The 13,040-nt window shown below is 42.9% G+C and overlaps 1 protein-coding gene across 1 annotated transcript; it reads left to right on the forward strand.

Moving 5' to 3' along the window:
- Positions 1–704: 704 nt before the first annotated feature.
- irak3 (interleukin-1 receptor-associated kinase 3) lies at positions 705–12,949 on the forward strand. Its single transcript, XM_042080662.1, has 13 exons — positions 705–1,093; positions 1,410–1,592; positions 1,933–1,988; positions 2,115–2,184; positions 2,484–2,635; positions 2,840–2,904; positions 5,575–5,689; positions 8,249–8,367; positions 9,344–9,539; positions 10,202–10,264; positions 10,617–10,784; positions 11,057–11,624; positions 12,240–12,949. Exons 1-13 carry the CDS (start codon positions 979–981, stop codon positions 12,362–12,364), a joined length of 1,995 nt encoding a protein of 664 aa, XP_041936596.1. The 5' UTR covers positions 705–978; the 3' UTR covers positions 12,365–12,949.
- Positions 12,950–13,040: the final 91 nt, after the last annotated feature.

Genomic DNA, 13,040 nt, shown 5'->3' on the forward strand with positions numbered 1-13,040 from the left:
AGGCTACTTAGGCTATTCTATTTATAATCACTATCACTTCCTACTACAGAATTAGTGGGGTAGTCTGTTTGACTCACGAATGCAATTATAGGCCTATAATCGCTTTTGGTTTATTGATTAGATTATCACCCAAAGTGCGCGGTTTCAAGGTTTCCTACTGCGCAGCCGAATCACATGCTGTAACCACCCAGATAGCAAAATCAGATTGGCAGCAAGCGGACCGCTGGTGGTAGGCCTATGCCGCCGCATGGCGTGCCACTTGTGGTCCGCTGTTGGACCACCATCTCTTCAGAGGTGTAGAAGTCCTACCATGTATTGGTTCTATCTGTGCACTTAACACAGGCGATTTTACAAATTAGCTCATCTACCTGTCTGAGGAGTTGTGCCAATTTGAATCACCTGGTTTATTGAATGGTTGAAGCAAAGGCCTAGCCTATGTGTCAGCACTTTCTGAAGCCGGACTTTTACACCTCTGATTTTAGCTTAATATGCAGGTTTTTAAAGCTTAATTTACCTAAACTTAACAGCTTCGGAGTCATTGGAGTCAGTGAGCGGAAAAAAACACCCTTGCAACTTTGGGCCGGCGCCGGGCCAACGGCCTCAGTGTCAGGAAGTAGCCTATAACGAGTGTAACGAATTGCTTTACTGCATTTAAATACACATACACGGCAGGCACCGACTAGAACAAGGTAGCGATGGAGTTTCTCAGACATTCATCATGACAGAGCCAGCGAAAAAGAAGCAAAAACAGAAATGGCCAATACTGTTTCTCTTTAAAGCCCCTTGCTATCTGAATGCACAACTGAAAGGACGGCTTAGAGGCAAATGACAGCATATGTGGGCGGGGTTTGGGCGATTCCGAAATTGGCAACTGCTGTAGGCTACACACGTAGCCGACTCGCTGAAAAACTTATGTGAAGAACGACCACAGAAGTTAGAAGGTGGGGAAACGTTTTCCCAGTAATAGGCTATATCAAGATGGCAGGACAAGCGGATCCCTCGATGCTTCTATTTGACATCCCCCCTGCTCAGATCGAGACGTTCTGTAAAATTATGGACAGCGGAATTGGTACTCTTGGGTGGAAAGGTTTGGGTAAGTGATATGTTCAAGTAATTGCCATGTCTATGTAGCCTACGCATGCTGCTGACAAAGAGGAGAACTGAAAATGTCAAACCACACAGCATTTCAGAATTAGCCTATAGGCTATTTGTTCTGTTCGTAGATCATTTTTCTTAATAGTTGTTATGCCGCCTTGGGTTTCCCACCGCCTCCAATTCACCATTGCGCATCTCGAATTATATCCTAGTCTAAGTGTCCCGTTGTTTACTCGTTTGACCATCTATCTAACACAATCATATGATATCAATGTCGAACTTTAGTAAAATTAACCTGTCAACATTGCTGACAGCTGCGCGGATCTCGCCCACCTGGCTGGATGTGCGATGCACAGAAATGAGAGAGGCTGCGGGAAAGAGTCCTACCCAGGAACTGCTCTGGTCCTGGGCGCAACAGAACAAGACGGTCGGGGACCTCCTCCGGGTACTGGAGGACATGGGGCACTGGAGAGCGCTCAGCCTCTTCCAGTCTACAGGTGTGGCCTTTTTTTTACTACACTACACATGTTGCGATGACACACAGACACAGGCTTGTTATAACGTAATGCTATGGTGTCCAACATGTTCAGTTTGGCGCAAATGGTTCCCTTTAATGACAATAGTGGCTGCAAGACACACATCCCCTCCCTCCCCCTTCATTTGAAGTGTACTTCCTCCTTTTTTTGTAAACAACCAGTTACTTTCCTCTGTAATATTTGCTGCCTAACTGACACTGTTGATTTTTTGATAGAAACAGTAAGCTGCCATATACCATATACCTGAGAGCAATGTTGTAAGAGAAACCATTGTAACATATTGTGCACATTGTGGTTTCAGGTGACAATTCAAGTAATCTCCCAAAGCCACCTCCACCATCCCTTGAAGTCCACAAGGTATATTTTAAATGCTGGGACTCTTAACAATGATGTCAAACATCTTAGCTGTTGATATATGAAATGCTTTGCATAATTAACTCCTGTGTGTGTGTGTGTGTGTGTGTGTGTGTGTGTTCTTTTCAGCCAAAAACATCGAATTGTCACACTGAAAACCTGTCCTGCGATTCAAGTTCAGTTGCCATTATTACAGCAGGTATGGAGAATCGGGGCGCACACACACACACACACACACACACACACACACACACACAAGAAAAGAATGGGCAATAAAAGACAAATGTGTCAGTCTAAACATTGCATCCTCCCATTGATCAGGTTGACTAGTTTTAGAGGGGTTTACAAAAAATATTTCCTGGCAGACTTTTTTGTGGTGATGACCAACGTTGGTACTTGCCTTGCCAGCGGATTTCAGGAATTACCGTCATGCCATGTCACATTTCCTTTGGTTAGTGGATTTCTGGGAAATTGAGTTTTCATTTTCATTACCTGCAGGTAATGGAGCCATGCTGAAGGTCTCATTTGCAGACATCTTGGAGGGAACTGAGAATTTTCATCAAGACAGGAGAATAGGCGGTGGTGCCTTCTCAGATGTCTATCGAGGGATAAAGGGAAATGAAACCTTTGCTGTTAAAGTTTTTAAAAAGGTATGGTCTACAATTTTGCAGCTGTGGGTATTTATTTGCATTTTGTCGATTTTTGTGTTTGTGATTGCATTATGTAGGCTAATACTGTAGTCTATTTTACCACAGACTCAACTGGACCTTTTTCGGACTGTTGCTATATATAACAGATCCTAGGATATGTAGGAGCCTGACCTTATGATTAGTTTTTACCTTGATGTTGTACAGGTGCAGCACACATCGTGGCAGGTGCTCTGGGAGAAGTTTCGCAAAGAGATGGAGGTTCTTCACCTGTGAGTATAGATCAAGAACACTAGCAAATACTTCACCTACAAGTATAGATCAAGAACACTATTCAACTCAAGCAATAGCAAATACTTGTCAATACATGAAGGGAAAAAAATAGTGGAGGGTCATTCCACGTCAGTTCAACCAGGGCCCACGCACTTAGGTCTCAAAAAATTCTGAAAAAATTACCAGGTGTACCTATGTTACCCAGGAGACACACTGTAAAATTACTTACTATTATTATGTAAGATCAATACTTTCCAAGATACAGCCAGTTTTACAGGGGGAGGGGGGGTGTCGATTTTGTTCGGGCTCTTTTTTTTGTCAAAGTTCACAAGCCCACAGCGCAAGAACTAAACCATGTAGGAGGCTCACATTTTGCTTGGTGGTACATAAATAGGAATAGTACGTAGCAAAATCATCAGGTTTGGTCTGGATAATCCTGCATGGTCATAGCTGTCCCTCAAAGTTGATACAAATGTTATTGGAGTTTTTGGCTGGGCTCTGTTTAAGCCTTCAGAAGACATATTTGTACTCAACATAGGCTCTTGATTTATTTTCCTTACTGAGATAAGTAGAAACACTCTCACAAAAAGCAATGAACAGAAAATAAATCCCTTCAGGGTCTGAACAGCAGACCTCACAAGTCTGAAAAATCATTTTGGTTATCATTTTCAGAGCACCCAAACACCTTGTGGGAATATACAAAGATTTTTTAAATATGTTTTTCCTTATTCTCCATGATCCCTTCTTTTTGAAAACACCAATTTGACTTGTCTTATGCAAATCTTTCTTTTTTATTTTCCACCCTGAACATGGGCAAAATGCCCCATTGACATCAATATGTTTTATATAGAGTCACCACACTGCCACCTGTGGTTGTATAGAGTAACCTGTGGTAGCTCTATACAAAACATATTGATGTCAATGGTGCTTAAACAGAGCCCAGCCAAAAACTCCAATAAAATTTGTATCAACTTTGAGGGACAGCTATGACCATGCAGGATTATCCAGACCAAACGTGACGATTTTGTTACATACTATTCCTATTTATGTACCAGCATGCAAAATTTGAGCCTCCTACATGGTTTAGTTCTCGCGCTGTGGGCTTGTGAACTTTGACAAAAAAAAGAGCCCGACACCCCCCTCCCCCTGTAAAACTGGCTGTATCTTGGAAAGTATTGATCTTACATAATAACAGTAAGTAATTTTACAGTGTGTCTCCTGGGTAACATAGGTACACCTGGTAATTTTTTCAGAATTGTTTGAGGCCCTGGTTGAATTGACGTGGAATGACCCTGGACCTTTATTTGAGTGGCTCTAATGTGTCATCGACATGGCAACGTGTAGGTCACATGGGGCCTGTGGCTTCCGACTGTCACCCTAATCAGGTTTGATCAGATATGTCCAAATTACTTCTGCAAGGCTTTTTGATGTGGGTGGGTGTGAATCAGATTTATTTGAGTGTCAGATTGAGTCTGGTAAACCATAGTTGCCCACAGCTGTGTTTTTGTCATGTTCCATGAGAGAGTATAAAATAAAAAATGACGAAAAAACAGGAGTAGGGCAAAACGACAAGAGGCAATCACACAGAATTTACTACGGTTCTAGCCTGAATTTTTAGAGTTGGAGCTGTGTTGATTTTCCTTCTTTAAAGAAAGCTACGCTGCTCCATGATGTTATCATCATTACATCATATCATTATTTCAGTGGTGTGTGAATTTCTTGATTGAGGGAAGAGAAAGTCAAAAGTCCTGTTATGAATGAATTAATTTCACTCGTGCAGATCTCAATCCTTCCTATTTGCCTCAAGATGACAATATTCCGTTTTATCTTTGATTATGTGTTGTTATGGGACCACTGAATTCAGTACATACGCGGCAACATCCTGAGTCATGCTGCAGTTATTGCTCTAGCCCTCATTTAAAACAATATAGTATACTATAGGTATACTGTGAGGGAAATTTGGTCCCCGCATCTATCCTAATCCGTGAATTAGTGAAACACACTCAGCACACAGTGAACACACAGTGTGAAGCACGCGCTAATCCTGACGCAGTGAGCTGCGCTTGGGAAGCAATGAGGGGTTAGGTGCCTTGCTCAAGGGCACTTCAGCCTTTCCTACTAGTCAGGGTTCGAACCGGCAACCCTCCGGTTACAAGTCCGAAGTGCTAACCAGTAGGCCACGGCTGTCCCAAAGCAGACTCCTGTGGGATTGTGCTTGGGCATAATAATGTTTTTTTTAAATAGAGGCTTTCCTTAAAACCGCTCATGTTTTTTTTTTTTTAGATATTTCAGATTTACCTTTCTATTTAAAAAGAAACAATCAGAGAGATGACATAAAAGTAGTACTGAAATACTGCGTTCACTGTGAACTTATGCCATTCACTGTAATGTGTGCTATTTATGTCCATTAGTATGTTCTAGTGTGACTTGCACATGTCTCAATGACTGTATGAAAATCCTATTTACTGTTGCTACCTACTCTGTGTCTAATCTACCGTTTAGTAGTTACTTGATTGCATCATTGTTGGTTGTGTGTGTTTTCTCACTTGCACACCTTTTTTGGGGTAAATCGTCTATACAAAGGAACCGCAAAACCACAAGGTGATAACCACCTCAAATGTTTCTTGATCTTTCACTCGCATGACAAACTCTGATCCAATCTCTCTCAGCTACCGGCATCCTAACATCCTGGAGTTGTGTGGCTGTTTTTCTGATGGGGATCGCTATTTCCTGGTTTACCCTTTCCTCCCCAATGGTTCCCTCCACAAAAAACTACACAATCAGGTACGATGAGTCATAGCCATGTCAAGTACTGTAGTGTGACTAATGATTTCTCTCCCAAAAGTAGGTTTGGAGGCAAAGGCAAATACTTGTTACATAAGGCAGAAATGGCTGATACTTTCAGAGTGATGTTGTAATATATTAGTCATAGTAAACTGTTGTCTGTTTAACTGTCTGTGCTTGTGCCAATTGTATTTAAACTAGATGTACCGCAGAGCGGTACAAAATATGACCGCCGCCCAGTCCAGCACATTTTTTCCACAAAAAGAAATCACGCTGAAAGGCCTATATGATTCTAACTGTCTCACTAAATTGCATTATCCACACTCAATTCTCACTGGTATCTGCTAGACAACAAGTACCAAAACATGATTGGTTCATAGATTTCACATGTAAAATTCATTTTATACAACCCCACCTCCATCTTGCCTGTTCATAATTCTCAGAAATTCTTGATTGTTTGTGTTATGTTTATGTTATATGTGTGTGTGTGTGTGCGCGTGTGTGTGTGCGTGCTTGTGTGTGTGCCTGCGTATGTGCCTGTGCATGCAAGCGTACATAGGCCTACTGTGTGAGTATGTGTCATACGTATGATTACTGTGAATGTATGTGTGTGTGTGTGTGTGTGTGTGTGTGTGTGTGTGTGTGTGTGTGTATCTGTTTGTGCACATGTGTGCACATGAAATGGGTTAACATGACCCCTGAAGGCAAACATACGGAAAAAAATGGTCATCCTAGGCCCTACAGTTCTCAAGATATTCACAGAGAACTGTGTCTGCCCTACCCTCCTTTCGGGGGGTCCAGTTCAGCGTGGGGGCTACAGATCAAAACGAAAAATGACGGTTCCATGCTATCCATGTGGGGGTACATGCCCACCAAGTTTTGTGTACTCCGGTCTTTCAGTGTCCCGGGAATCCTTGTTGGTGTACGTCCCTAAATGTACACATAAATTATTTTATTGTAAGGCCCCCCATGAACGAAAGTACAGAAAACTTGGCATGCATTCAGAGGGTGTCATAATGATCCTACACTTTTAATTTCGTGCAGTTTTGACCTTGTCAGCCAGAGATATTGTGATGAAAACACCTAATTTTTTGCTTTTTAATTTTTAACTAGGTGGCGCTATGCTTGAAATAAGTGGTAATGGGATGGGTTGATATGCCCCCTTAAGACCCACATACATAAAAAAGGTGGACCTCCTAGGCCCTACGGTTCTCGAGATATTCACAGAAAACTGTCTCCGGCCACCTACAGGCCAGTTGGGGTATAGTAACATAAATTAATTTATTGTGTGGCCCCCCATGAACGGAATTCCACAAAACTTGGCGTGCATACAGAGGGTGTCATAATGATCCTACACTTCCAATTTCGTGCAGTTTTGACTATGTTAGGTCACAGATACCTTCAATTACAACACCTCATTTTTACTTTTTTGTGTTTAACTAGGTGGCACTATACATGAAATGAGTTGTTATGGGATGGGTTGACATGGCCCCTTGAGATCAACATACAAAAAAAAATAGTCCTCCTAAACCCTACGGTTTTCGAGATATTCACAGAAAACTGTGTCTGCCCTACCCTCCTTTCGGGGGGTCCAGTCCAGCGGCGGGGCTACAGATCAAAACGAAAAACGATGGTTCCATGCTATCCATGTGGGGTTACATGCCCACCAAGTTTCGTGTACCCCGGTCTTTCAGTGTCCCGGGAATCATTGACGGAAATTTGGGCATGCGAAAAAAAAAGAAAAGAAATCTGACTAAACCTATATGACCGCCGCTTCGCTGCGCGGCGGTCATAATGATTAAATGAATGGATACGATTATTTGTGTGTCTAAAATGTTTGAGCAAAACTGGAGCTTCAACCTTTCTGCCTCACGGATCTGAGCTAATTTAATGTAAGCGTCATATCTTACTGAAAGTTGGAGCAGGATGCTGTTGTCCTTGAATAAGTCCGTACATGTGTGTATTTTATCATTGTGGAAATCCATAGGAGTGTCTCTGTGACTTCTTGATGGTAGTATAGTGTTAGGCCTGAGAGTCTAAAGAGAAGTACAGTATAGGGATTTCATCTGTAACACATTGGAGTGTCCTTATTACGTAATACCTCATATCATGCAGTTGTGAGAATACATTTACACACCCATGTTAAAGTTGACTAAAAAGACGAATAAAAACTCTTTTGGAAAATTGATCTTAATTAAAATAGCACATCATTTAGTCAATTTTAACATGGGTGTGTAAATGTGTTCTCACAACTTCACATATGCCAACATTTGAGGTTTTTCAACTCATCCTTGTAAGGATCTGGATCTATTAATGTTCCTGTTTGTCACTTCTTATTTTGGATTCCCTGTAACCAGGGATCTTCACGTGTGTGTGTGTGTGTGTGTTTTTCTCAGCTTCTCTTCTGCTTTTTATAGTTGCAGTTTCATCATTTGTCTAAAAATGAAAGATAGAGACTTACTCTGAATCTGTACACTTAACAAACATTGAGGGAGCTGCTATCGATGCATGAATGAAACATAGTGGGCAGGGCTCATGTCTGTCTGATTTTTTCCTTAGGATGCTGGAAAAGCCCTCTCCTGGCAGGAGCGCCTGGACATCATTAAAGGTGTGGCGAAGGCTGTTCACCACCTGCACAGCACGCAACCATGTGCTGTCATCTGTGCCAACATTAGCAGGTACACCAACTAGCCTACTACTACCACCATGCTGCTCACGAGGGGACCCAGATGGAGGCAGAGGTTATTGAGGGAAAATTACATCAGCATTTTTCTTGAGCAAGTACTGCTAGGTTCTAGGTTCTGAGTTCTGGGTTAAACGGATTATGTGTAGAATTCTGTAGGATTCGAGTTGTCTTGAACTCACCATTACATTTGTGATGGTACTCTTCCATTGACTTGCATTGTATTTGATACAGTGACACTACGTGAAGTACACATTGATATCAGAGTTTGGCTCTGGCTGGCTTGTTAACTTTAGCAGATACCAGGGTGACACAGAGCAAAGGCGTGTTCAACACCATGCCAATTTACATTCTGTTCCTATTTCTATATGCAAACATTTTAACACACACACACACACACACACACAGCCCCTCCAGGATGTAACTACTAGATATTTTAGAGATAGTTGATGGTGCTCTAGGGGATTTGTGAGGGGTTTTGCATGTTATTCTTGGGCCAGGGCTGTTTCAAGTTCATGAGGCACTGTTAAATGTTGTATAAGTTCTAAAGTTTCCCGGAAATTAAAGGGAGATAAGATGTTCTTGACATCATGGTGCCAGTAGTGGTTTTTGCTGTCATGCTTAAGGGTGTCTCTTTGTGCTTTCATGATGCTGTGTATCATTTCTGGTTTTAGTTTTGATTAAACACATTTCAGTATAGTATTTAGGTCATGGTCATACTGCGGATGTGACTTGATTTTCACTTCACTGCTGCCACATGTGGAAGGGGTTCCTTTGATCACAGAAGTGCCTTTCCTTTTAGGGCTTAAGAGAAGAAGCATTTGTCTGCCCATCTCAAGTAGAGAACATTAACTGTTCTCACCATGTGCAAACTCAGGCTCTTTAATCAAGGTCTATGTCAAATATTTAAAACTGTATCTGTTTTGTGTGTGTGTGTGTGTGTGTGTGTGTGTGTGTGTGTGTGTGCACAGTGCCAATATCCTTCTAGATGAACGCCTTCAGCCCAAACTAACCGACTTTGGAATGGCACGCCTCAGACCGCACTCAGTTAATCACAGCTGCACTATCACCATGAAGACCAGTATCCAAAACTGGGAGTATCTTCCAGAGGAATACATCAGAGATGGGAAGCTGTCTGTCAAGCTGGATGTATACAGCTTTGGGATGGTGGGTGTACACTGGCTTTTATTTTGACATAGAAACCCTTTTATTCTTCTTGGGTATACTACACATTAGCAAGAGATGGCACTTAGTTAAAAGTTGAGAAAAAAGTGCATTTGGGTTAGACAGATGGTTAAACATGTACTCAGTGTTTATTTAGTGATACAGGGTTGATGTCACTGAGTTATATGCAGTAGCCTATCTTCTTTTCGATTTTCTGAGTAATGAAAGGGATGTCTAAAATGGGATGGTAACATGGCAGATATACATACAAAATTCTGCTGTTAATGCATCAAATACATTTATTCAGTTTACGTTTATCGATTCACCCTTGAGTCACAAATGTAGAAGGTACAGTAAGGTCAGCACATGCTGGAGATAAAGAGTGTGGGCTCACTGACCACTCATACTACACTGAGGGTGACCGATGACTGAGGTGTAGCTAGCGCTTCGCTCTTGTAACAGTGGAGCTACCATAACTTTATAATATGAATGAAATACCTCAGATATTGAAAGCAGCATTCAAAGACACCGTTTTGGGTTAAAGCTCAGTGTGACCACATGACTCAATCATTTCTCTTTGTTTGAGCCCCCTCAGATGTAATGGTGCTGTTGTTATCTCTGTTAACTTCTTGACTTTTTTTTTTGGGCGGATGTTTCCTCTGTAGGTGGTGCTGGAGATACTGACAGGACAGCAGGTTATGCAGGACAAACCAAAACACCGACTCCTGGTGAGTACTGCTGCTGATGTAGATGTTCCAACATACAAAAACGAAGCAGCTTTTCCTGCGGTTACTTCTGTGGTGATCAGATATCTCCGATCTCTAGTGATGTCATAACAAAACAGATTGTACTGATTCCTGTAAACCCACACAGACACACACACACAGACACAGACACACACACAGAGACACACAGACACAGACACACACACACAGAAAACAGACAATAGCACATGCGCACACAGTGACACATACAAACGCATCCGAAAACACCCACAACCACAAACGCACAAACACACACACACACACGTGTAGCACCGCCACTCCTGATGTCTGACGCCTTTGCTGTGCCGTGCTGCAGAGGAACGTGTTGGATGATACGGCTGAGGAGGGGGGTGGTGTGGACGCCTGCCTCAGGCTGCTGGACTCTAGGGCGGGCCGCTGGCCCCACGCGCTGGCTCTCTCTCTCCTCCGCCTGGGGATGGACTGCAGCTCCAGCAAGGCCCGCAATAGGCCTACAATGGATATGGTAATATTAATGAGGATGGTTTCGGTTGTCTTTATGTGTTTGTGTGTGTGTGTGTGTGTACCACTTCTTGAGTTCAAGTGCCATCATATTACATTCAGTTGCTCAAGAGTGTTTAACAAAATATGTTCACATTACCAAGGTGATGTTGACGAAAATATTAAAACAATTCGGGGTATAAAGCTTCCATAGAAATTGTACACAGTAAAATAATAAACACATAACAAATGTAAAAAGCTAGGCAATATAATCAAAGCTCCCCGCCCACTCCACAGGTGCTACAGACTCTGAGCCAGCTTCTACCTCTCCCCTGCCCCCCTGAGGACCAGCCACATACGCTGGACGATGGCATGGCCCTCCCGCAGCACAGCGGTCACCCCACGCCCACCCACTCCCCCAGCCTGCCCGCGGAGAACGACGACGAGACGTCCAGCCTGCCGCCGTGCATCCCGGAGTGTGCCCCGCCCGACTCGGTCTCCGTCCTCCAAGACTCCGCGGCTCTGTCTGCGCCGTCGCATCCGTGCGAGTGCAGCCAATCAGAGGTCACGTTCCTGGGCTGCATGGACCACAATGGTGGTGGTGGCCGACAGCAGCAGCAGCAGCAGCAGCAGCAGCAGCAGCAGCAGCAACCTCGGGCAGAAGGTTGGGACAAATACGAGACGATCGACGCGTCTGCATGTCTGTCTGCACACACGCTGCAGTCGGACGGTGGAGTCGAGCCGGTGCTGGACCTGTATGGCAGCTGGCCAGTGCAGTGCAGCTGCACACCGGATACAGACGTTCAGGAGTGCGAGGACTGCAGGGCCAACGGCGTCACCCCCCTCCCCTTGTATCTCTCTCAAGGCAGGTCTCAATATCCACACACATGACCCCCCCCCCCCCCCCACACACACACACACACACACACACACCTCTAGCACTGGTGCTCCCATCCTATCATAACACACTTACATCAACACAACACAATGTCTCAACATCATACACACACACACACACACACTCAGGCACACTCAGACACAGAGACACACATACCCCACACACACCACCAGTGGGTCATGTGCGGACACCATGAAGACCAGTCAGGTCAGACCAGTCAAGTGTTTGTCTGTTTTAGCTACTAGTTGAACTAAAGTGCAGACTACTTCCATGTACTATTCTGCCATGTGCAGTATCATAAATCCTTTCAGCACTGAACACAGCATTAAATGTCTTAAACATAAACACAGAAAATACAGCCCAATTCAGTATTTTTTTACTCATTTGTGGACATTTCTGCAGCAAGGTAAGTGTAGCCTACATGTGTGGCAAGGTTAAGTCTTCATAGCCCTATACCTATCCTTTCCTACCAGACTTAACATTGTGATACTTTACAACATGTATAAGTTGATCACATGCATCATTAACTGTATTTGCTACTTTGTGTGCTAACTGAGTTCATTATCTCTGTTGCGACTTCAGGAGTGGTCAGTGGCCCGTCCGAGAGTTACGTGGAGAACCCCGCCAAGCAACGGCTCTGTAACAAGATTCAGCAGTACAATCATGGCCTTCTCTGCACTGATGAGCTTCTGTCTATCACTCTATAAACCAGGCACACTTATTAAGGGAAAAACAACCACAAACCGATACAGTGTCGAGTTATTTTAGATATTTAATGGAAATCTTAGAGCTAGAGACTGGCCAGTGACTTAAAAAACCAAGAACAAAGGGGAGAGAGTAGAAAACACACTGGCATCTGAGTCTGCATTAAGTGACATACTGACAAATGTTTTGGTAGCATTTTCTGTCACAAGTTGAAAAATACAGGCTAATATATTGATTTCAAGACAGTATTTTATAGGCTCTATATATATATATATATATATTATACATTTCAGTATTTATCTTGCATATCATAAGCTACTTTTTGTAATTTGTTGTCATTTTGTTTTTGTAACATGTTTTTTTATTTGAAATTTAAAATGTAGCCTAACATTTTATACATTTTAATAATCTCAACGATGTTTGTGACACCAGTCAATGTGTTTGTCATGTTTTTTTTGTAATGCAAAAAAAAGATTCGCCTTTTTGTCGTATCTTTGGTGTTGAATGGACATTTTGTTTTGTAATATCTGTAAAAAAATGAATTTGTAATAAAGCGGAGGCTAGCCTACTATGTCCATGTGAAAATACTTTCTGGCTGAGTGCTTTCTTTTGCTATTCGAACACCTTCCGCTGTGCTCAACCCCCTTTCACGGCCCCTTTCATACAGGGAGAAATAAT

The sequence above is a fragment of the Alosa sapidissima genome, chromosome 23, assembly GCF_018492685.1.
Source record: "Alosa sapidissima isolate fAloSap1 chromosome 23, fAloSap1.pri, whole genome shotgun sequence".
NCBI classification, from domain to species: domain Eukaryota; kingdom Metazoa; phylum Chordata; class Actinopteri; order Clupeiformes; family Clupeidae; genus Alosa; species Alosa sapidissima.